This window comes from Salmo trutta, chromosome 19, assembly GCF_901001165.1.
Source record: "Salmo trutta chromosome 19, fSalTru1.1, whole genome shotgun sequence".
Lineage (NCBI taxonomy): Eukaryota > Metazoa > Chordata > Actinopteri > Salmoniformes > Salmonidae > Salmo > Salmo trutta.
The window spans coordinates 36,483,738-36,506,531 of NC_042975.1; the positions used below are offsets into that span (position 1 = coordinate 36,483,738).

The 22,794-nt window shown below is 45.5% G+C and overlaps 1 protein-coding gene across 2 annotated transcripts; it reads right to left on the reverse strand.

The window, feature by feature from the left end:
- Positions 1-7,342: 7,342 nt before the first annotated feature.
- Positions 7,343-22,487, reverse strand: LOC115154491 (gap junction delta-2 protein). 2 transcript variants are annotated; one of them, XM_029700761.1, is made up of 3 exons: positions 21,861-22,487; positions 20,808-21,764; positions 7,343-9,717 (listed from the first exon to the last, which is right to left on the reverse strand). In XM_029700761.1, the coding sequence occupies exons 2-3, from the start codon at positions 20,882-20,884 to the stop codon at positions 8,862-8,864; spliced, it is 933 nt and encodes a 310-aa protein (XP_029556621.1). In that variant the 5' UTR covers positions 20,885-21,764; positions 21,861-22,487; the 3' UTR covers positions 7,343-8,861. The 2 variants fall into 2 exon arrangements, with proteins under 2 accessions (XP_029556621.1, XP_029556620.1); XM_029700760.1 differs by having other exon boundaries at positions 20,808-22,487.
- Between the last annotated feature and the right edge of the window lie 307 nt (positions 22,488-22,794).

Genomic DNA, 22,794 nt, shown 5'->3' on the forward strand with positions numbered 1-22,794 from the left:
GAGACTATCAACACCTTAGAGACTATCAACACCTTAGAGACTATCTGCACCTTAGAGAATATCAACACCTTAGAAATATCAACACCTTAGAGACTATCAACACCTTAGAGACTACCTTAGAGACTATCAACACCTTAGAGACTACATTAGAGACTATCTACTCCTTAGAGATTATCTGCACCTTAGAGACTATCAACACCTTAGAGACTATCTGCACCATAGAGACTAACACTTTAGAGACTATCAACACCTTAGAGACTATCAACACCTTAGAGACTATCAACACTTTAGAGACTATCAACACCTTAGAGACTATCAACACCTTAGAGACTATCAACACCTTAGAGACTATCATCACCTTAGAGACTATCTGCACCATAGAGACTATCAACACTTTAGAGACTATCTGCACTTTATAGACTATCAACACCTTAGAGACTATCTGCACCTTAGAGAATATCAACACCTTAGAAATATCAACACCTTAGAGACTATCAACACCTAAGAGACTTTCAACACTTTAGAGACTTTCTGCACTTTAGAGATTATCAACACTTTAGAGACTTTCTGCACCTTAGAGACTTTCTGCACCTTGGAGATTATTTGTACTGACTATCCACACATCCAACTCTTACACACAAACAAGTACAAACACACACCCATACAGACACACACACACGCAGTGAACGCTGCTCTGTTATATAATATTCATTCTACTGCGTGACCAAGACACTGCACACGTTATGTTTGTAAATACTGACTATGCATACTATGTCTTCTATTACAGATATAGGATCTTAAATTTACTTTATTGTCACAGCAAAATAATCCTGCAGCAACAGGATTTGAACGTTTGGCCATAATGTGACTTGATTGGTAGTTAGGCTACTAGCTGGCCAAAAGCAGGCTACATTTCTATTTATTTCACCTTTATTTAACCAGGTAGGCAAGTTGAGAACAAGTTCTCATTTACAATTGCGACCTGGCTAAGATAAAGCAAAGCAGTTCGACACATACAACAACACAGAGTTACACATGGAGTAAAACAAACATACAGTCAATAATACAGTAGAAAAATAAGTCTATATACAATGTGAGCAAATGAGGTGAGATAAGGGAGGCAAAGGCAAAAAAGGCCAAGGTGGCAAAGTAAATACAATATAGCAAGTAAAACACTGGAATGGAAGATTTGCAGTGGAAGGAAGTGCAAAGTAGAAATAGAAATAATGGGGTGCAAAGGAACTAAATAAATAAATAAATACAGTAGGGGAAGAGGTAGTTGTATGGGATAAATTATAGATGGGCTATGTACAGGTGCAGTGATCTGTGAGCTGCTCTGACAGCTGGTGCTTAAAGCTAGTGAGGGAGATAAGTGTTTCCAGTTTCAGAGATATTTGTAGTTCGTTCCAGTCATTGGCAGCAGAGAACTGGAAGGAGAGACGGCCAAAGGAGGAATTGGCTTTGGGGGTGACCAGAGAGATATACCTGCTGGAGCGCGTGCTACAGGTGGGTGCTGCTATGGTGACCCGTGAGCGGAGATAAGGGGGGACTTTACCTAGCAGGGTCTTGTAGATGACCTGGAGCCAGTGGGTTTGGCGACGAGTATGAAGCGAGGGCCAGCCAACGAGAGCGTACAGGTCGCAGTGGTGGGTAGTATATGAGGCTTTGGTGACAAAACTGATGGCACTGTGATAGACTGCATCCAGTTTGTTGAGTAGGGTATTGGAGGCTATTTTGTAAATGACATCGCCGAAGTCGAGGATCGGTACTATGGTCAGTTTTACGAGGGTATGTTTGGCAGCATGAGTGAAGGATGCTTTGTTGCGAAATAGGAAGCCAATTCTAGATTTAACTTTGGATTGGAGATGTTTGATGTGAGTCTGGAAGGAGAGCTTACAGTCTAACCAGACACCTAGGTATTTGTAGTTGTCCACATATTCTAAGTCAGAAACGTCCAGAGTAGTGATGCTGGACGGGCGGGCAGGTGCAGGCAGCGATCGGTTGAAGAGCATGCATTTAGTTTTACTTGTATTTAAGAGCAGTTGGAGGCCACGGAAGGAGAGTTGTATGGCATTGAAGCTCGTCTGGAGGGTTGTTAACACAGTGTTCAAAGAAGGGCCAGAAGTATACAGAATGGTGTCGTCTGCTTAGAGGTGGATCAGAGAATCACCAGCAGCAAGAGCGACATCATTGATGTATACAGAAAAAAGAGTTGGCCCAAGAATTGAACCCTGTGGCACCCCTATAGAGACTGCCAGAGGCCCGGACAACAGGCCATCCGATTTGACACATTGAACTCTATCAGAGAAGTAGTTGGTGAACCAGACGAGGCAATCATTTGAGAAACCAAGGCTATTGAGTCTGCCAATGAGGATGTGGTGATTGACAGAGTCCAAAGCCTTGGCCAGGTCAATGAATACGGCAGCACAGTATTGTTTCTTATCGATGGCGGTTACGATATCGTTTAGGAGCGTGGCTGAGGTGCACCCATGACCAGCTCTGAAACCAGATTGCATTGCGGAGAAGGTGCGGTGGGATTCAAAATGGTCGGTAATCTGTTTGTTGACTTGGCTTTCAAAGACCTTAGAAAGGCAGGGTAGGTCTGTAGCACTTTGGGTCAAGAGTGTCCCCTTCTTTGAAGAGGGGGATGACAGCAGCTGCTTTCCAATCTTTTGGAATCTCAGACGACACGAAAGAGAGGTTGAACAGGCTAGTAATAGGGGTTGCAAAAATTTCGGCAGATAATTTTAGAAAGAAAGGGTCCAGATTGTCTAGCCTGGCTGATTTGTAGGGGTCCAGATTTTCCAGCTCTTTCAGAACATCAGCTGACTGGATTTGGGAGAATGAGAAATAGGGAAGGCTTGGGCGAGTAGCTGTGGGGGGTGCAGTGCTATTGACCGCGGTAGGGGTAGCCAGGTGGAAAGCATGGCCAGCCATAGAAAAATTATTATTGAAATTCTCAATTATAGTGGATTTATCAGAGGTGACAGAGTTTCCTATCCTCAGTGCAGTGGGCAGCTGGGAGGAGGTGTTCTTATTCTCTATGGACTTTACAGTGTCCCAGAACTTTTTTGAGTTTGTGTTGCAGAAAGCAAATTTCTGCTTGAAAAAGCTAGCCTTGGCTTTTCTAACTGCCTGTGTATATTGGTTTCTAACTTCCCTGAAAAGTTGCATTTCACATGGGCTGTTCGATGCTAATGCAGAACGGCACAGGATGTTTTTGTGTTGGTTAAGGGCAGTCAGATCTGGAGAGAACCAACGGCTATATCTGTTCCTGGTTCTAAATTTCTTGAATGGGGCATGCTTATTTAAGATGGTGAGGAAGGCATTTAAAAAAAATAACCAGGCATCCTCTACTGACGGGATGAGGTCAATATCCTTCCAGGACACCCGGGCCAGGTCGATTAGAATGTCTTGCTCACTGAAATGTTTCAGGGAGCATTTGACAGTGATGAGTGGAGGTCGTTTGACCGCTGACCCATTACGGATGCAGGCAATGAGGTAGTGATCGCTGAGATCTTGGTTGAAAACAGCAGAGGTGTATTTAGAAGGCAAGTTGGTTAGGATGATATCTATGAGGGTGCCCGTGTTTACGGCTTTGGGGTTGTACCTGGTAGGTTCATTGATAATTTGTGTGAGATTGAGGGCATCAAGCTTAGATTGTAGGATGGCTGGGGTGTTAAGCATGTCCCAGTTTAGGTCACCTAGCAGCACAAGCTCTGAAGATAGATGGGGGGCAATCAGTTCACATATGGTGTCCAGAGCACAGCTGGGGGCAGAGGGTGGTCTATAGCAGGCGGCAACGGTGAGAGACTTATTTTTAGAGAGATGGATTTTTAAAAGTAGAAGTTCAAATTGTTTGGGTACAGACCTGGATAGTAGGACAGAACTCTGCAGGCTATCTCCGCAGTAGATTGCAACACCACCTCCTTTGGCCGTTCTATCTTGTCTGAAAATGTTGTAGTTAGGGATGAAGATTTCAGAGTTTTTGGTGGACTTCCTAGGCCAGGATTCAGACACGGCTAGGACATCCGGGTTGGCAGAGTGTGCTAATGCAGTGAATAAAACAAACTTAGGGAGGAGGCTTCTAATGTTAACATGCATGAAACCAAGGCTATTACGGTTACAGAAGTCATCAAAAGAGAGCACCTGGGGAATAGGAGTGGAGCTAGGCACTGCAGGGCCTGGATTCACCTCTACATCACCAGAGGAACAGAGGAGGAGTAGGATAAGGGTACGGCTAAAAGCTATGAGAATTGGTCGTTTATGACGTCCCGAATAGGGAGTTAAAGGAGCAGGTTTCTGGGGGCGATAAAATAGCTTCAAGGTATAATATACAGACAAAGGTATGGTAGGATGTGAATACAGTGGAGGTAAACCTAGGCATTGAGTGATGATGAGAGAGATATTGTCTCTAGAAACATCATTGAAACCAGAAGATGTCAAAGCATGTGTGGGTGGTGGAACTGAAAGGTTGGATAAGGTATAATGAGCAGGGCTAGAGGCTCTACAGTGAAATAAGCCAATAAACACTAACCAGAAGAGCAATGGACAAGGCATATTGACATTAAGGAGAGGCATGCTTAGCCGAGTGATCATAAATGTCCAAGTGAGATTCAGACAGCTAGCCGGGCCATAGGTAGCAAGCTGGCAGAAGATGGAGGGATGTCTGTTTTTAGCCACCTCGTGCGTTTCCGTCTGTAGATTAGGGGGGTTCCGTGTGGTAGGGGGGACCAGTCCAATTGGAAAAATAGTTATAGTTATAGTGGCCCAAGAAAATTGGCCGATAGACCTATTAAGATAGCAGCCGAAAAGACAGCTAACGATTTTAGCGGGCCGCAGATGGGCGTTCAGGTTACGTCGCGACGGAGGGGCTAGTTGGATAACTCCCTCGGGCAGATAACATCGGTAGTCCAGTTATGAAGGCCCGATGGGGCTCCGCATCAGCAGTAGAACGGGTCCGGATAGGTGATTGTAGCCCAGGAGTGGCTGATGGAACTCTTCAGCTGGCTAGCTCTGGAATAATTGATGTTAGCTCCGGGACCGATGTTAGCCAATAGTCACTCGGGTAGCAGCTAGCTAGCTGTAAGACCCAGGTGTAAAAGTCCAGAGCCTGCGGTAGAAATCTGGGGATATGGAGCGAAAAATAGTTCCGGTATGCTCTGGTCTGAGTCGCGCTGTACAAAACTGGCGATTTCTTTTCGAGCTAAGGGATAGCTGATGACCGCCAACCGTGGCTAGCTGAACTCCAACTTTAGCCAGTGAACTGGCCAGCCTCTGGCTAACCTCTGGCTAGCTTCTGTTGTGGATTTCAGATTTGAGGTAAATAATACTTTTTTTTTTAATTGGTGAGGCGGGTTGCAGGAGAGTGTCTTGAGGTTGAGTTTTTAGGAAAAAAAAGAGAAAAAAAAGATATGCGAAGAAAATATGTAAATACATATATATATACACGGGACACGACAAGAGGAGGACAACGGACGTCTGACTGCTATGCCATCTTGGGAAGAAAAAGTATATATAAACGTATTAGTGTGGGTTTTCAGTTAATTTATGTAAATCACAAAGCTCTCCTGCATTTCCTGCGGTGCAAGAATATTCTCATCAACAAAAGAGTGATTCAATTGAGATCCTACATCTGTAGTTATTATTTTTGACTCAACTTTTTTTATTGTTATTATTGATATTGAATAACGTACTGCATTGTTGAGGGAGCTAGCACACAAGCATTTCGCTGCACTTTTTATACCTGCTGTAAACTGTAACGAATAAAATTTGATTTGACCATGACCTCATTGAATCCCCTAACCATAAACAACAGGAAGATTGACCAGAGATAGCCAGCCACTCCCAAAATGTGTAAAGTTGTTCATCTCTTACTCAGAGGATTGAGTGAGATCAGTTGGATGAGCTCACCTGGGAATGTGCTGTTGTCTGTTTTCCTGGACTGCAGCAATCAGTCTCCCTCCCCCTCTCCCTCCCTCCCTCCCTCCCTCCCTCCCACGCACGCATGCACACACGCACGCACGCACTTACGCACGCACGCACGCACGAACACACACACACACACACACACACACACACACACAGTACACACCAGTACACACACAGTACACACACAGTACACACACACAGCTCAGTTCAGCTCAGTTCTTGGAATCCTCCAGTGGGGACAAGGGCCATAAGCCTCCATCAAAGAGCCCTAGATGAAAGCCCAAATCAAAGCACCTGGGTTGTGATTTGTGATTAGCACTTGGGTCAATTTTTGGATTTGATCAAAGCTAGATTATGTTAGTGTGGAGGTCTCTGCTGGAGTAACTGTTTGGATTTGATCAAAGCTAGATTCTGTTAGTGTGGAGGTCTCTGCTGGAGTAACTGTTTGGATTTGATCAAAGCTAGATTCTGTTAGTGTGGAGGTCTCTGCTGGAGTAACTGTTTGGATTTGATCAAAGCTAGATTCTGTTAGTGTGGAGGTCTCTGCTGGAGTAACTGGTTGGATTTGATCAAAGCTAGATTCTGTTAGTGTGGAGGTCTCTGCTGGAGTAACTGTTTGGATTTGATCAAAGCTAGATTATGTTAGTGTGGAGGTCTCTGCTGGAGTACCTGTTTGGATTTGATCAAAGCTAGATTCTGTTAGTGTGGAGGTCTCTGCTGGAGTAACTGTTTGGATTTGATCAAAGCTAGATTCTGTTAGTGTGGAGGTCTCTGCTGGAGTAACTGTTTGGATTTGATCAAAGCTAGATTCTGTTAGTGTGGAGGTCTCTGCTGGAGTAACTGGTTGGATTTGATCAAAGCTAGATTCTGTTAGTGTGGAGGTCTCTGCTGGAGTAACTGTTTGGATTTGATCAAAGCTAGATTCTGTTAGTGTGGAGGTCTCTGCTGGAGTAACTGTTTGGATTTGATCAAAGCTAGATGCTGTTAGTGTGGAGGTCTCTGTTTATTTTCTGTCTTACTGAATGGATTTTGGGGCCGTGGCAACTAACTCTGCCTATCTGACTTTCTCTAACTTATTCATGTTGTTTCCTTTTCATTACAAAGTAAAATTAATTTGCCTGTGGTTTGTTCATGTCTGGTCTAGGTACACAACTTTAATCATACATACCCCCTGTTATCAGAACAATACTCACATTGTCATAAAGCATTTGCACGAAAATTTAAAATATCCATCGTACTGTATATCTTGTCATCAGTGCCCATAAATGTGCTGTTTTATGTTGATTTCCACTCTGTAAACATTTTCAGTTTTTCTACTCAATGTATGAAACTGTTCTCTTGATGTGATTTTAACCTTGTGCTCTCGGCTTATTCTCATAGCCTGCACACACACTTCGGCAGAAAATATGAGGCTTTTTGATATTTATTTATTTATTCATTTATTTTTTCTGCAATATATTATTAATATTATTGCTGCAATTCTGGAGCCTTTCCAATATTCGCTCCCCATATCCCCATTACAGGGTGCTATGTTCACATCTCATATATCATTTTAATCTTAACACATGCTGATTATTACATGTCACAGGAGCAGGATGCAAATAAATTAAACAGTCTCTTTTTTTTATTACATGTCATAACACAATCTATCCATTCTATTAATGCTTCAGTAACATGCCTTTTTCAAAGTCCATAGGAGGGGAAAAAATACTTTTTTGGAACTTACAATTTCCATTATAGAACAAAAGCTTAACAAAGAGCACATTAATATGATATATTCTTAAAGCTGGCAATCTATGATTAATCTCCAGCACCACCCAAATCCCAGCACCCAACCCAACACCGCCATTCCCCCACCCACCCATGCCTCATAGGGGAATAAGCTGGCTTTATGCAATTATTATTACATTCAATTATTTACAGTAACTTGGAAATATGGCACCAAATTCCATAGTAAAGCAAAAACTTGTGGGTTAAACGTTAAAATGTTCTGCGAGTAAATACTTCTGTTTCCTGTGTAATGGAGAAATAACGGCTGGTTGGAATCCCATTCATTCCTTTAGTGCTTCATATTGTAGTCAGTCTTATAAAAGAATGCATAATACAGCGACGGGGGGGACGGGGGGATGGGGGGGAGGACGGGGGGGACGGGCTATGGGAGGAATGCTAGTGCAGGGAGTGGGGACGGGACGTGGACAGGGGTTCCAGTTTGTGCTGAGGTATAGTTTTGGTGTTGATTTTTTTTTACATTTTAAAGCCTTCTTTTCTGGGTTTATAAGGGGATGATAAAAGGTGCATCTCCTCTGCTTGGCTCCTCATAGTGGAGCTGCCGGGAGGGAAGGAAAATAACGGAAAGAAGGAATGTTTTCATTCCCTCAGCAACTTAACTTCACCCATCGTCTCTGCTCTGACTGCAGAACAAAGGACATACACACTGCCTTATCTCTTGCACACACACACACACATGCGCATGCATGCTCACACATACGTTCTTGCATATGCACACATACGTAAATAAATGAAGGGACAACGTTTGACCTCTCACAAAGGCAAAGATAATATATTTATGTGAGACTTATTTCTTAATTTGAATTATCCTTAATTCATATTCTTACAGTAATTAGTCCCATCTCCTCTTTATCCAGTGTGTTCTCTTGGAAGGCACAACTCCCCCAACAGTTTAAATCTAACTTTAGTTAGTACCTCAACTGCCATTTAGGTACTTTCTCTCTCTTGTAGAGTCCAAAAAGCTCTTCTCTCCAATAATCCTTCAGTATGGCCATGTGAAGTCCCTCTGCACCCCTGAATAATGTTGCAGTGTAAAGTTAGTGCCCCTCAGGGTGGGGGGAGCTGGGTTGAGTGTTCGTCCTCCCCAGAGAAATCTGTGCTTGGTCCAGAGGTCCAGGTCCCCCCATGTGGAGGAGCCTCTGTCAGACATAGGCTGACTCACTGGACTGGGTCCTGCCCAGGTTGGGAGCCTGGGACACATGCGACACGTCCTTCTTACGCACCTCACAGATGGACTTCCTGCGGGCCTGAACACCCCTAACGGCCGTCTTGATCTTCCTCCAGCCCAGGTGGTTGAGCTCGGCCAGGTTGAGCAGCACACAGATGCCGCTCACCGCAAACATGAAGATCAGGAACACCGTCTTCTCTGTGGGGCGTGACACGTAGCACTCCACCTCCTTCACACAGGGGTAACGGTCACACTCAAACATCCCTGGCACATTGAAGCCATACAGGAAGTACTGGCCTGCCAGGAAGCCGATCTCCAGTACGTTACGAAACACCACCTGGATGACGTAGAAGCGGGAGATGCCCTCCTGCCGCCGCACCTTGGCGCTCTTGGCCTGCGTGAGCCCCCGGGCTACATTTGGGATCTCCTTGACCTCCAGGTCCTGCTCCTCCTTGCCGCTGTCGGGGTTCTGCACCAGGATACCGTTGATGTTGCGTAGCTTGCGGGCGTGGTGGTCGCCTCCACGACTGTGGTGACTTGCATGACCATGGTCTATGTAGGGGTGCAGCATGGAGTAACTGCGGTCACGCTGCTTGGCGGACTGGTGCACAGAGTAGGTGATGAAGCACAGGCTGGGCGTACACACCAAGATGATCTGGAAGACCCAGAAGCGGATATGGGATATGGGGAAGGCCTTGTCATAGCAGGCCTGGTTGCAGCCCGGCTGCATAGTGTTGCAGATGAACATTATCTGCTCGTCCTCATAGACCTTTTCACCCACTATACCTACTATCAAAATACGGAAGATCACTACTACTGTCAGCAGGATCCTGGAGAGAGGGAGAGAGAGAGGGGTGGGGAAGACACAATGTGTTAAGAGGAGTGTTAAATGTAGCTTGGGTTGCACAATTCTGGGATCTTTCATTAAATGTTCTGGTTTCACAGTCATCCTGGTTGGAGGATTTCGGATTTCGTACTTATTTCCTCCTGATTCTGGGAATCCTCCAACCAGGGAATTTATTGAAAGTTTTGCAACCCTAGTCAGATGTGACACAGAGTAGAACAAATAATCATTGTAAGTACTGTGATATTGACATGATTAATTAGACATGTTACCAGTCTGTTACCATTCATTGAAAGCCAAAGCTAACATGTTTGCAGGTTGGCTTTGGCTTTTGTCATGTGTGAGAGTGACATCATTTGTCTTAAGCCAATAAAGGCTGTGTTTTATATGTACCTCTGCTCAACCACAGCAAATCAATGGAGACAAAAGCAGCTCTCACACCAAGGACAAGTTTAATCAGATGTGTGTAGTGGTCGCTCTCTGTGTGTGTGTGCGTGTGTGTGTGTGAATGTGTGTGTGCTTGCGTGTGTGCCCGTGAGTGCATGTGTGTGCACGAATCCCTCAGCTGCTGCAGTGTGAAACAAAGTAAGGTAGGAGAGGAGAGATAGTCTCAGTCATTTCTGTGGATAATGAACATGTGGAACCCTGCATGAATATCCATCATGTTGCTGGCTGAGCGTAACCCTCCTGTCTCCTATCCAGCCAGCATCTCCATTCATTTTTCAACAGCAGACAGATAAGAGATGAGCTGTCTCTCTCCCTCTCAGCTCTGCCTGTGGAGAGGTGCTGAGAGCTTAATCCCACTCCTCCTCAATCTACCCAGTACTACTACATCCACACACACACAGACGGTCTAAACCCCATTAAATAGGCTCCTATATTTTATCAATGCTTCCTCGCCTAAACATGGTTTATGTACTGCAATATGCACCACTGGCATCAGTGAAAATGTCAACCAAATGACATCAGCGATGTTTAAAATTCACTGCTAGTGCTGTCCTAAAGCAATGCCCCGCCCCTCATGCTCTCTCCTTCCCTTCCTGTGTATTGATTATTTAGCCCATATTATTGGTTTGACTGATGGTGAAGTGTTCAATGGGACATTGATTGAGTGTGTGCACTTCATTTGGAGCAGCAGGCTGTAGAGTTCCTCAGAAGATGCAGACCCTCATTTTACTGTTACTAAGCAGCTTAGATAGCCTCCATTTATGTGGAAGAGGCAGCTACCAGTGGCTGTTCAATTAACGTCTTTAGCACTGCTGAATACATATGCTGCCATTTTTAATCTCTCTCTCACTCCCTCTCTTTACGTCCCTCTCCTCCTATCTCTCTCTATGTCCCTTTCTCTCTCTCTCTCTCTCTCTCTCTCTGTCCCTCCCACTACATCTCTTTTGTTCTCTCCCTCTCCAAGTTTTTTCGTAGTGCAGTGTCAAAGGAGACCCTGGTGTGTCTTTAAAATTAGCCCCACCTCCCCCCACACCCACTCTCCATGGCCGGTTACCACAGCAACCCCCTACTGATCCAGTCAGAGCGGAGGCTCAGGGAGGGAGAGGAGAAGAGAGCAAGGGAAGGAGGGATGAAGGAGTGAGAGAAACAAGAACTGTGTGTGAGGCGTGAGAAGATACAGAAACCTTATGAATGTAGACAGATAGACAGGCAGATGTAAAGTGAGACAAACATGCTAAATCAGGGGGAAAGACAGGTGTGATGGAACAGATTCCTAGCCGGGCAGCAGAGCAGGCAGAACATGTGGTACTATGGTACAGACTTTAAATAGAGTTGCATGCTGCTGCAGGACTGTTCTCACACCACCTGGGCCTCGCATGGGCATGTGTATGTGTATGCGAGTGTGCATGTACTGTGTGTGTGTGTGTGTGTATTCCCTGTGTATCCCTTGCTTGTGCGAGGTGGCATGTGTGTCTGGTCGTCTGTGTTTGGAGCAGCTGTGTGTACACTACACTGCCTCTCAGTGTGTTTGAAAATAAAACAGAAGAGATCTTTACACCATTGGTGTTTCAGAGGTTCAATGCCGTGTACATGAACATTTGCACACACTTCCACTCTTATAGAACACACATGTATGCAGGGAATCACACAAGCAAATACACAATTACACGTGCAGACACATAGCCATACAGCCACACAGCCACACAGCCATACAGACACACAGCCATACACACAGCCATACAGACACACAGCCATTCAGACACACAGCCACACAGCCATAGAGACACACAGACATACAGACACACAGACACACACACAGCCATACAGCCATACAGCCACACAGACACACACACAGCCATACAGACATACAGCCATACAGACACACACACAGCCATACAGACACACAGACACACAGCCACAAGAGACACACAGCCACAGAGCCATACATGCACTACACACACACACACACACACACACACACACACACACACACACACACACACACACACACACACACACACACACACGTACAGTGCAAAGTATTCAGACCCCTTCACTTTTCCACATTTTGTTACGTTACAGCCTTATTCTTAAATGTATTAAATAGTTATTTTCCTAGTCAATGTACACACAATACCCTATAATGACAAAGCAAAAACAGGTTTTTAGAAATTTTTGTAAATGTATAAAAACTCCCAAACTGAAATATCACATTTATGTAAGTATTCAGACCCTTTTCTCAGTACTTTGTACTCAGTACCTTTGACAGCAATTACAGCCTCTAGTTTTCTTGGGTATGACGCTATAAGCTTGGCACACCTGTATTTAGGGACTTTCTCCCATTCTTCTCTGTAGATTCTCTCAATCTCTGTCAGGTTGGATGGGGAGCATCGCTGCACAGCTATTTTCAGGTCTCTCTAGACATGTTCGATTGGGTTCATTTCTGGGCTCTGGCTGGGCCACTCAAGGACATACAGAGTCTTGTCCCGAAGCCACTCCTGTGTTGTCTTGGCTGTGTCCTTTGGGTGGTTGTCCCGTTGGAAGGTGAACTGTCGCCCCAGTCTGTGTCACGCCTGCTCCCGCTCTTCCTCCCTCTGGCGCTCGAGGGCGCCAGACTCCCCAACATTACGCACTCAAGCCACTTCCAGTACGCACACCTGCCTTTCCCCGTCACGCGCATCAGCGCTCATTGGACTCACGTGGACTCAATTACTTGTGTAATTTCCTTCCCTATATCTGTCTGTTTCCTAGCTCTGTTCCCTGCTTCGGGATTGTTCATCATATGTCCTTGTTTACCCGCGTGATGACGCTGTTCCTGTTGTGTTCCATGTTTGTCCCTGAATAAATGTTTGACTCCCCGTACCTGCTTCTCATCACAGGTCCTTGCGTCAGGTCCTTGCAGTCTGAGGTCCTGAGCACTCTGGAGCAGGTTTTCCAAGGATCTCTCTGTTCCATTCATCTTTCCCTCAATCCTGACTAGTCGCCCAGTCCCTGCCACTGAAAAACATCCCCACAGCATGATGCTGCCACCAACATAATTCACCGTAGAGATGGTGCCAGGTTTCCTCCAGACGTGACGCTTGGCATTCAGGCCAAAGAGTTCAATCTTGGTTTCATCAGACCAGAGAATCTTGTTTCTCATGGTCTGAGAGTCCTTTAGGTGCCCTTTGGCAAACTCCAAGCGGGCTGCCATGTACTGAGGAATGGCTTCCGTCTGGCCACTCTACCATAAAGGCCTGATTGGTGGAGTGCTGCAGAGATGGTTGTCCTTCTGAGAAGGTTCTCCCATCTCCACAGAGGACCTCTGGAGTTTTGTCAGAGTGACCATCGGGTTCTTGGTCACCTCCCTGACTAAGGCCCTTCTCCTCAGATTGCTCAGTTTGGCCTGAGTGGCCAGCTCTAGGAAGAGTCTTGTGGTTCCAAACTTCTTTCATTTAAGAATGATGGAGGACACTGTGTTCTTGGTGACCTTCAATGCTGCAGAAAAAAATGGTACCCTTCCCCAAATCTGTGCCTCGACACAATCCTGTCTCGAAGCTCTACGGACAATTCCTTCAACCTCATGGCTTGGTTTTTGCTCTGACATGCACTGTCAACTTTGGGACCTTATATAGACAGGTGTGTGACTTTCCAAATCATGTCCAATCAATTGAATTTACCACAGGTGGACTCCAATCAAGTTGTAGAAACATATCAAGGATGATCAATGGAAACAGGATACACCTGAGCTCAATTTCGAGTCCCATAGCAAAGTGTCTGAATTCTTATGTAAATAAGGTATTTCTGTTTTAAGAATTCATAAAATTGCTAACATTTCTAAGAACCTGTTTTCCCTTTGTCATTATGGGGTATTGTGTGTAGATTGAGGAGGGAAAATAATAATTAAATCAGGGGTGTGAATACTTTCCGAATGCACTGTAAGTGCTTGCCTCCTTGATGGTTTGACAGAAAGTGAGGGTATTGATGTTTCTCAGCAAGGCATTTGACAGACACTGTTAGATGAAAAGCATATTATGTCCTGTTCCATAAAGCTAATGGCAAAGAACCTTATGATCCCTACTGTATCTCTGGGTTTTGAAATGTGAGAATGTACACAGCTGCAGCAGCTGATTACCCTGTCGATGTACTGAATGGATAATAGAACAAGACAAGCTTCTGTATGTATCTCAACAATGAAAGAGTCTGAGTGTGACAGAGCCTCTGTCAAGTCGTCACAGAGATGCTCTGAGTGAGTTTGTGTTGCAGCAGTTCCCTTGGTGCAGCCTGGTCCAGGTCCTGCTGTCACAACGAGTGACTGTCATCATCATTCAAACACCTGCTGTGTGCTGCATCAGAGGGGCGGGCCCTGCACTGCACCTATGCTACACTACACAAGCTGTCTGTTCACACGTCCACGGCATAGGACCGTCTGGTTTCTAACTCCTAACTCCGTATGCTTTCTAACTCCTAACTCCGTATGGTTTCTAACTCCTAACTCCGTATGGTTTCTAACTCCTAACTCCGTATGCTTTCTTACTAATCAACATTACAGATGTGTTCATTATGCCTCATGTTTTATGTATTCTTGTACTGAATAGTTGCAAATATTTTCATGTTCTGTATTTCCCGGAAAAGGCACAGGTCATTACGTTTCCCTCTCATCTATTAGGCTCTGCAGAATTCACAGGGTTGCTTTGCCTGCAATGTTTGACAGGGATACGTGATGGTGTTGCACAGTGTGAGTTTTACTGCGGTCCTGAGCTGTTGGTTTATTCAGGTGTTGGACTGTTTGGGTGTAGGTATTACATGGTTTGGGATTGCCGTGTGTGTGTGTGTGTGTGTGTGTGTGTGTGTGTGTGTGTGTGTGTGTGTGTGTGTGTGTGTGTGTGTGTGCGTGCGCGTGCGTGGTATTCTGCTGTAGAACAGGATAATCAGCATGAAGTAGATTGCTGCATTAGCAGAAAGCAGTGGGAAAAGGTCATCTAGAAACATCAGTAAAACCCTGCAGAGAGAGGGCCCATACATTAGAGCAAATGAAGGCAGGAAGGCCCTTAGGCCCTCACCATCTGAATATCCCACATCAGATGATCAAAAAGATGTTCAACTACCATTAGAGGTTCGCCTGCTTGTTTTGGAAGCTCTTCAATCAAGCCAACAGCCACTGCTTGAACTGGTTGAACTGGTCCAGAAGATCCAGGATGGGGATCCAGGCACCACCTCTACACAGCTCTGTACAACACCATCAACGCTCCAGCCTCAGATCCTATACAGCAAGACTGGCTGGAACGTGTCTTACATCATGTCTTACATCAGTCAATCTCACACTGAGTGCCCTACACGGTGTCCTAGAAAACCAGACGATTCGCCCCACTGTGACCAAACCATACTTTCAAGGTCTATAAAATGCTATAGATTTTCTCATACCGTATGTGTTAAAATTCACCAATAATCATGGTGATGAATCATCCCTTAATGAAGATATTGCATCAAATGTGCACATATACACAGTTGTGAGTTACTATAGAAACAGCCTGTCCAGATGAATGTACCAGTGAGGAAGGCGTTCTTGGCTGGTATGGAATGTGATGTAAACCACCACAGCCAGGTCTCTTATTGGAGACCCAATCATCCAGCTAAAGAGCATGTCTGATTGCAACCCAAGTGGATAATTGAATCTCTAGCTATCTTTGGTCTAGGATGATGTCACAGTCATGAATCAGAGCAGGCTCTTAGAACTCCTACAGTAATGCTGAAAGGTATAGAAACAGCAAGTACACTGAGTGTAGAGCCAGTGTCTATTGAATGGTGGTTTATACAAGCAATGGTGTGTTGGTAATGCTGAATGGCCAGGAAGTCATAACAGTATAGGCAATTAATTTTATGTGTAGCCTCTAAACGCTCTGCAGCTCTGCTGCATTGCTTCTACGGTATACTATAGATTAGCTGATGTGTAGGCTGTGTAATCTGACTGAGCAGCTCCAGTGTTAGGTCTACGGCAGCCTCGTCGTGAACCAGGCCGTGACAACGACGTGGTTTTGGAGGTCTGGCATGGTAGACTATGGTAGCTCCTGTAGTAGTTGGTGTGTTGGCTGGACATCCAGGCCCTGGCTCTTCTGAAGGCTCTCACACATTCATCCACACAGCAGCTGCTGCTGCCAGCCTCCAGAGGCTGCACCGGCCCTGAGCACTGACCCCAGATGCACAGGGGAAACACCCACACACCAGCTCATACACACAAACGTACACACACTGACACATATACACACACACGCTGATGATGCTCACAGACTCATGTATACACTAGGTCATGATCTCACATGCTATGCATACATACTGTGTACCTCTCAAACACATACTAGCTCACCCCACGAGTACTCACACATAGGCCTGCATACAGCCAGAACTAGCAGAAACGCAAATACATTATTGACAGTGGACAAACACCAAGGGCACAAAAACAGAGAGCAGTCACATAATATTCAGCCACACATACTGGACACACAGAGTGAAAATGTTATTTCATCTCATACGGAGCATGTCTCCATAATGAGACACTGCTAATTGCTTATGGCAGCACATAATGAAGACCTGACCAAGCACAGAGATTAGAGAGCTGCATTACAACACACTGGCTATCACACTGAAGAAGCATCTCTCTCTCTCTCCCTCCCTCCCTCCCTCCCTCCCTCCCTCCCTCCCTGAATACGGGACTATGTGTAAGAAGCAAATACTAACTATATGTAACAGCTGTCTTATTTTGTATACACCCACTACTGTAAGTTGCTCTGGATAAGAGTGTCTGCTAAAACATAAAAATGTAGCCCGATGCTGTGGATGTATCCAGTATGGCTGTCTCCTCTGCAGTAGGGTCAGTTAGCATCTCCAGTGTATTGAGTAATGACACAGATTCTCCATGCCACTGATTGTGATAACAACCTGTGCTGCCAACTCAGATACTCTGCAGATGGAAACTTACCCTCTTTTTCCTCTTCCCTCCTCTTTGTATTCATGTTTCAAACCCCTCTCTTTCCTCAGCCTCTGCAGTTCTATCCCTTCCTTCCCATCCCTCCATCCCCTCATTTCCATTGTTTAATCTCTCCCTGATCCCCTAGTCCTCCATTCTCTCTCTCTCTTTTCTCGCTCCATTCGTCTCTGGCACTGACCCCACTACAGCATTGCAGTGGAGAAAATGATGCATCAACACACTTCCTTTCCCTTTTACCTGCAAGGTGTTTAACCTGATTTAATACAGGAACCCCCCGGCTTATTTCTCTCCTGGAAGAGCACATTAACGCTTTGTAAGAGAGATCACAGGCGTGTGTGTGTGTGTGTGTGTGTGTGTGTGTGTGTGTGTGTGTGTGTGTGTGTGTGTGTGTGTGTCAGAATGAAGCAGAGAAAAGGGGGGGAGTGTGTGAGAGATAGCCTATAGAGGACAGTTAGGACAAACAGACAGTATAAGGCACAGTGACTGCAGGAGGGGGACAGAGACTTGATTTGGAGTCAGAAGAGAATCTAGTCAGCAGGATTATAACAGAACTGTCACATATACATGAACATGCATTCTAACCAGACCGCTGCTACATTTACATACACTACTGAATGTGCAAAATGGCTGACCTGACCCTGATGTATAATGACTCTTCTAGAGTCACATCTCTGAAACAGCAGTCTGACCACATGAAACAAGTTCACAGCCAGCTCTCCACCAACACCTTACAGTAGCTTAAAGAATCACCCTGTATACATGCACCATGTATGTATCTAAACACTCAGTCCCATATCTGCAGTTGCTATGAAGTATCTAAATTCACACAGACAGACAGGCATAATGGAGTGATAGAGGGCCACCACAGAGATATCAGCTTACCGCTAACATCTAGAGGCCACACAGACAGGACTAACAGATTGACTAACATCTAGAGGCCACACAGACAGGACTAACAGATTGAACATGGTCCAAACACTAAGGTATCAGTTACAACACACCCTCTTGTCCTCACCAGCGGCAGGAGAAACCAGAGGAATGTAGGCTACTGAGCGTCAGAATGTACAAATAACAAGAGACTGTTATCTGTGGTGCACTATAGGGTCACCATTCACATGACCACTTTAGTCGTCTGACCATGTTTGGTATAGAATGTGGAAACACCTCAATGCCTTTAACTCCACATATAAATATTCCATAAGGAGACAATGATGAAAAGGATGGACCCACATTTAGTTTGAGGAGAATTAGTCATCAAATATGTTTGATATGGGGGGGGGTCCTTTCTTGTCGGGCCTGTAAAGCGCATGATCAACAGCAGCGCTCAGATTAAGAATAAAAGACATGAACAGAAGTCCATGTCAGCATTAATAATGCTCTCTTTCAGACGCCGCAGACACATTGAGAGAGTTGTCTCTGCTTCTGAATGATTGTAGGCGTTTTTTCATTCATTGATTCCTTCTCTGATTATTGTGTTCCTCTTTTGCACCTGACAGACTATCATTGATTCTAGCTGCCAGACAGGGGCTTGATCTAAACTCAAAGGAGATGTGAGGAAAATGCAGATCCCTTATCCTGTTCATAATCGTATGGCATTTAGAGACATGGGGAGATACAGTATGTACACACTCACATATTTGGTTTGGTGGTTTGTGTGGTCTACTTTATCAGTATTTTTCAGAACTTTGATCTACTTTAACATGACCCCAAATCATATCCACCATTGGGACACCCTGATGAAGGCGTTAGCTGATACGCATTGGTGGATTTTAATTATGACTTCACCCACACATTAAAGGCTTTTCAACTTGCAGACCCACACGAGTGCCTGAACTTGGATTTGTTATCCCACTTAGCTCCTATTTGTGGTTATAATTATTCCTTTTGCTTTTCATATCCACCATGTTGAATAATATGAAATAATAATACTGTAGTGATACTACACTACAACCTACATTTAATACCATCAACATTGTTGTGACATTTCATAGTGCAAAAGCGCTGTGCAAAGTACAAACATTACCATAAACATCATTATAATCTAGCAACGCTATTTCATTTGAAACCTTTCTTGAACAATGTACTATGAAGAGGTGACTTTATGTATTGCTCAGTTTACTAAACTCAAGTTAAATAATCCCCTCCGATTTGATTATTTAGTCAATTATTTAACTTGAGTTTAGTAAACTGAGCAATACATAAATAGTTGCTTCTTCATAGTACATTGTTGAAGAAAAGTTTCAAATGAAATAGCGCTGCTAGATTATAATGAGGTTTATGGTAATGTTTGTACTTTACACAGTGCTTTTGCACTAGGAAAATGTCGCCCTCAGTCTCTATTTAGCCTGCTGTATATAGCCTTCTAGCCACATACTCTGATAAACATGTACGTGCACAAACATACACAGACAAACACAGACAAACACACACACAAAAAGACAAAAGAACAAAAACAGACACAAACACAGACACGCAGTGATTGTACTGTGCTTGTATGAGAGAGAAGGTCAGGCTTTGCCCTTGCTGGGGACTACCTGGGGTTGAGGTTAATGAGCACAGCAGTGCAGCTGGCCTCCATGTTAACACAGGTAGCCAAGCTCTGTAGACTTCCTCTCTACTGCACTGTACTGCAATCCTGAAATCCTATAGCTGTATGCTTCACTGGGTAAGCAAGCATATGGAAATGGAAATATCGTGTGTGATTTTTACATACAGGGGACGAGTGCAGTTTACCAATGTGAGTAACTCACATTGTGGTTAATGGGTGGAAAATCACACTTTGAATTTGACTAATCATGCAGGCGAGAGACGATGAAGCATATTTTTCACATGCCAGAGAAAAAAATCTGCCATTACAGTATGTTTGTCCTCAGTACATGTCTTCACTGCTAATAAGACTCCAATCTGCTCATGCATAACCTTCTGTCACTACACTCCTGTAACTACAGAACACACAAAACCACAAGAAGCAATCTCTCCTCTGCCAAGTTCACAATCATTTCCTCCATCTCATCCTGCTCCTCTCTCATCCACACCTTCATTTCTGTCCTCTGTCTCTCTTTTCTCGGTATGTCTCGCTCTCCTCCCCTCCTCCTCCTCTCCCTTGCTACTAGAGACTCCCATTGCCCCTCCATCAATACCAGGACCAATAGGTGAAATCAACACAGGAGCTTGGCTGAATTAGCCCTAATGCCCAGTAATACCAACTATTGATTATGTGCAATTAGCTTATCCCTTAACTAATGATGGGCACAGAAGGGGGGGAATGTCCGGGGAGGGGAGGGGCGGGGGCTACTGCTGGGACAGTCCTCAGGGATACCACCAACCCAGTTAACACTCAAACACACTCATACATTTACATGTACGTTTTTGTCATTTAGCAGATGCTCTTATCCAGAGCAACTTACAGGACCAATTAAGGTTAAGAGCCTTGCTCAAGGGCACAGACAGATTTGTCATCTAGACGGCTCGGGGATTCGAACCAGTGACCTTTCGGTTACTGGCCCAATGCTCTAAACTGCTAGGCTACCTGCCAAAACACCAACACACTCACACACACTTTCAATAAAAAAAACACACAACCATTTCCCATCACAAAAACACACACACAATTTTTTTTACACACACACAGACACTGGTGATGAGTGGCAGGAGGACAGTCTTACCTCCCAATCATGGTAGAATGTTGCTGGACAGCAGCCTCGAGCAGCCGCTCCAGAATGGTCCACTCCCCCATGGTCATTGAAAGACAGGTTCAGCCTAAGGAGGAACCGGGTCTCCGGGGCTCTCCCCCTCTTCCTCCCGCTCCTCCTCCCCCTCCTCCTGGGCTCAGCGCTCCTGAAGGTCCCCAGCCAGAGGGGGCGCATCCGCCCCCGTCCCACACCAGCTTCTTCTGACCTCTACTCGTTGACCTGGCCGATGGTTCTCTATGGGAGTGACTGTGTGGGGGTGAAGGTGTGTGCCCTCCCTCGGTCCGGTCCCGTTGTGCTCTTCTCTTCCTGGCAGAGGAGTGGTGCTGTCTGCCTCTCCTCCTCTCTCCTCCTCTCTCCCTCCCTCCCCCTCCCTGTGTAGTGAAGCTTGTCTTCCCCCTGCTGCACCACTCAGATCTATGCTATAGCTCACTGTATGTGACAGCCATGATCTCGCTCTCTCTCCTTCTCTCCCTCCTCCCCCTCTTTCTCCCCCTCACGCCCGCTCTTCCCTGCCCTCTCTTGCTCTGTCCTCCACCCTACCCCCAGGGCTGTCCTGGTACCTCAGATGCACTCCCTCCCATCGGTGTGAAGCTCTTGTCCTTGCATTGTGTTCAGTACCTTCCCTGTACCCTGCCTCCTCTAACCCAGCACACTACACACTGCACCCAGTTGACCCCTCCTCTGCTCACCTCCATGCACAGCCACACAGCCACACACACACACACACACACACACAGCCACACACACAGCCACACACACACACACACACACACACACAAACTCAAGGACCGACTGTCACTGCCTGAATCTTCCCTATATTTACTACAATATGATGTAAAGACACATTTGCACATAAAGCTCCTGCCATGCACTGTATTGCTTACTGAAATTCATTGTCATGAGAAACGTTGGCTCCTCCACCCCCAATCACTACAAGAAACAGTAAAACAAAAGACAAAATAAATGCCGGCACACACACTCAATCAGCTGCCTTGCTGCATACACTTAGACAGTGGTGCTGCAGACCTGCTGTCCTCTATCGTCCCTCTGGCTAATTCCAGCAGAGTCCTCCGCCTGGAGTCATGTCTGCCGCAGAGAGCAAGGATGAGTGGCTATCCTCCTGGAAAACCATCATCTCTCTCTTCTCTCCCTCTCTTTGCTCTTTCTCTCTCCTTGCTCCCTCCTTTCCCCTCTCCTTATGTTTGTGTTCTGAGCTCAGTCTCTCTGTGATTACCTATTTCTCTCTAGGTCTCGCTCCTTGTTCCTCCCTCTCCTTTCAGCACTCTCTCACTCTCTCTGGTTCACTCTCTCACTCGATCTCTGTCAAACTACGTAAGCATGCCACATGCCCCCCTTCAGACCTCTCTCTTTCTCTCTCCTCCCTCCCTATTTCCTTATCTGGTAAATGTGCTTGGATTGCTAGCCTGATCGCTGGTTCACTTGTGCTTGCAAGAATGCCTCCCTTGTGCCGTCTCGGTTCTCTCCTCCTGTTCTATTGGAATGAGGGATTCTACCGCCACCCCTTCCTTCCTTCCTTCCTTCCTTGCTTTTTTCTGCAATCCTCTGTCTCAATGTGGAGTCTCTTTCTCTCTCACTGTCACTCTCTCTCATCACCCTCTCGTACACATGGTCTCGCTCTCCCTTCTCTCACTCTCTCGTTCTCTCTGTTACACATCACAAGCCTCATGCCTCTGTCGAGAGGATTACAGGAGAGAATCATGGTTCTGCTCCTCCCCATTCCCCCTCTGCCCCTTCCTGTTACTGTATTCAGCATGACCGCACACTTATTTGTCTCTGCCCCCACCTTCTCACTCCCTCCTCTCCCCCTTACTGTATTTTCCTCCCCACTCTTCCTCATCCCCCTTCCCACATTCTGTCCATTTCCCCTTCTCCATTCCACCCCCATTCTTTCTCTGAAAAGATGAGCACAGTACAGTATTCTGCTGTGACATAGAAAGCT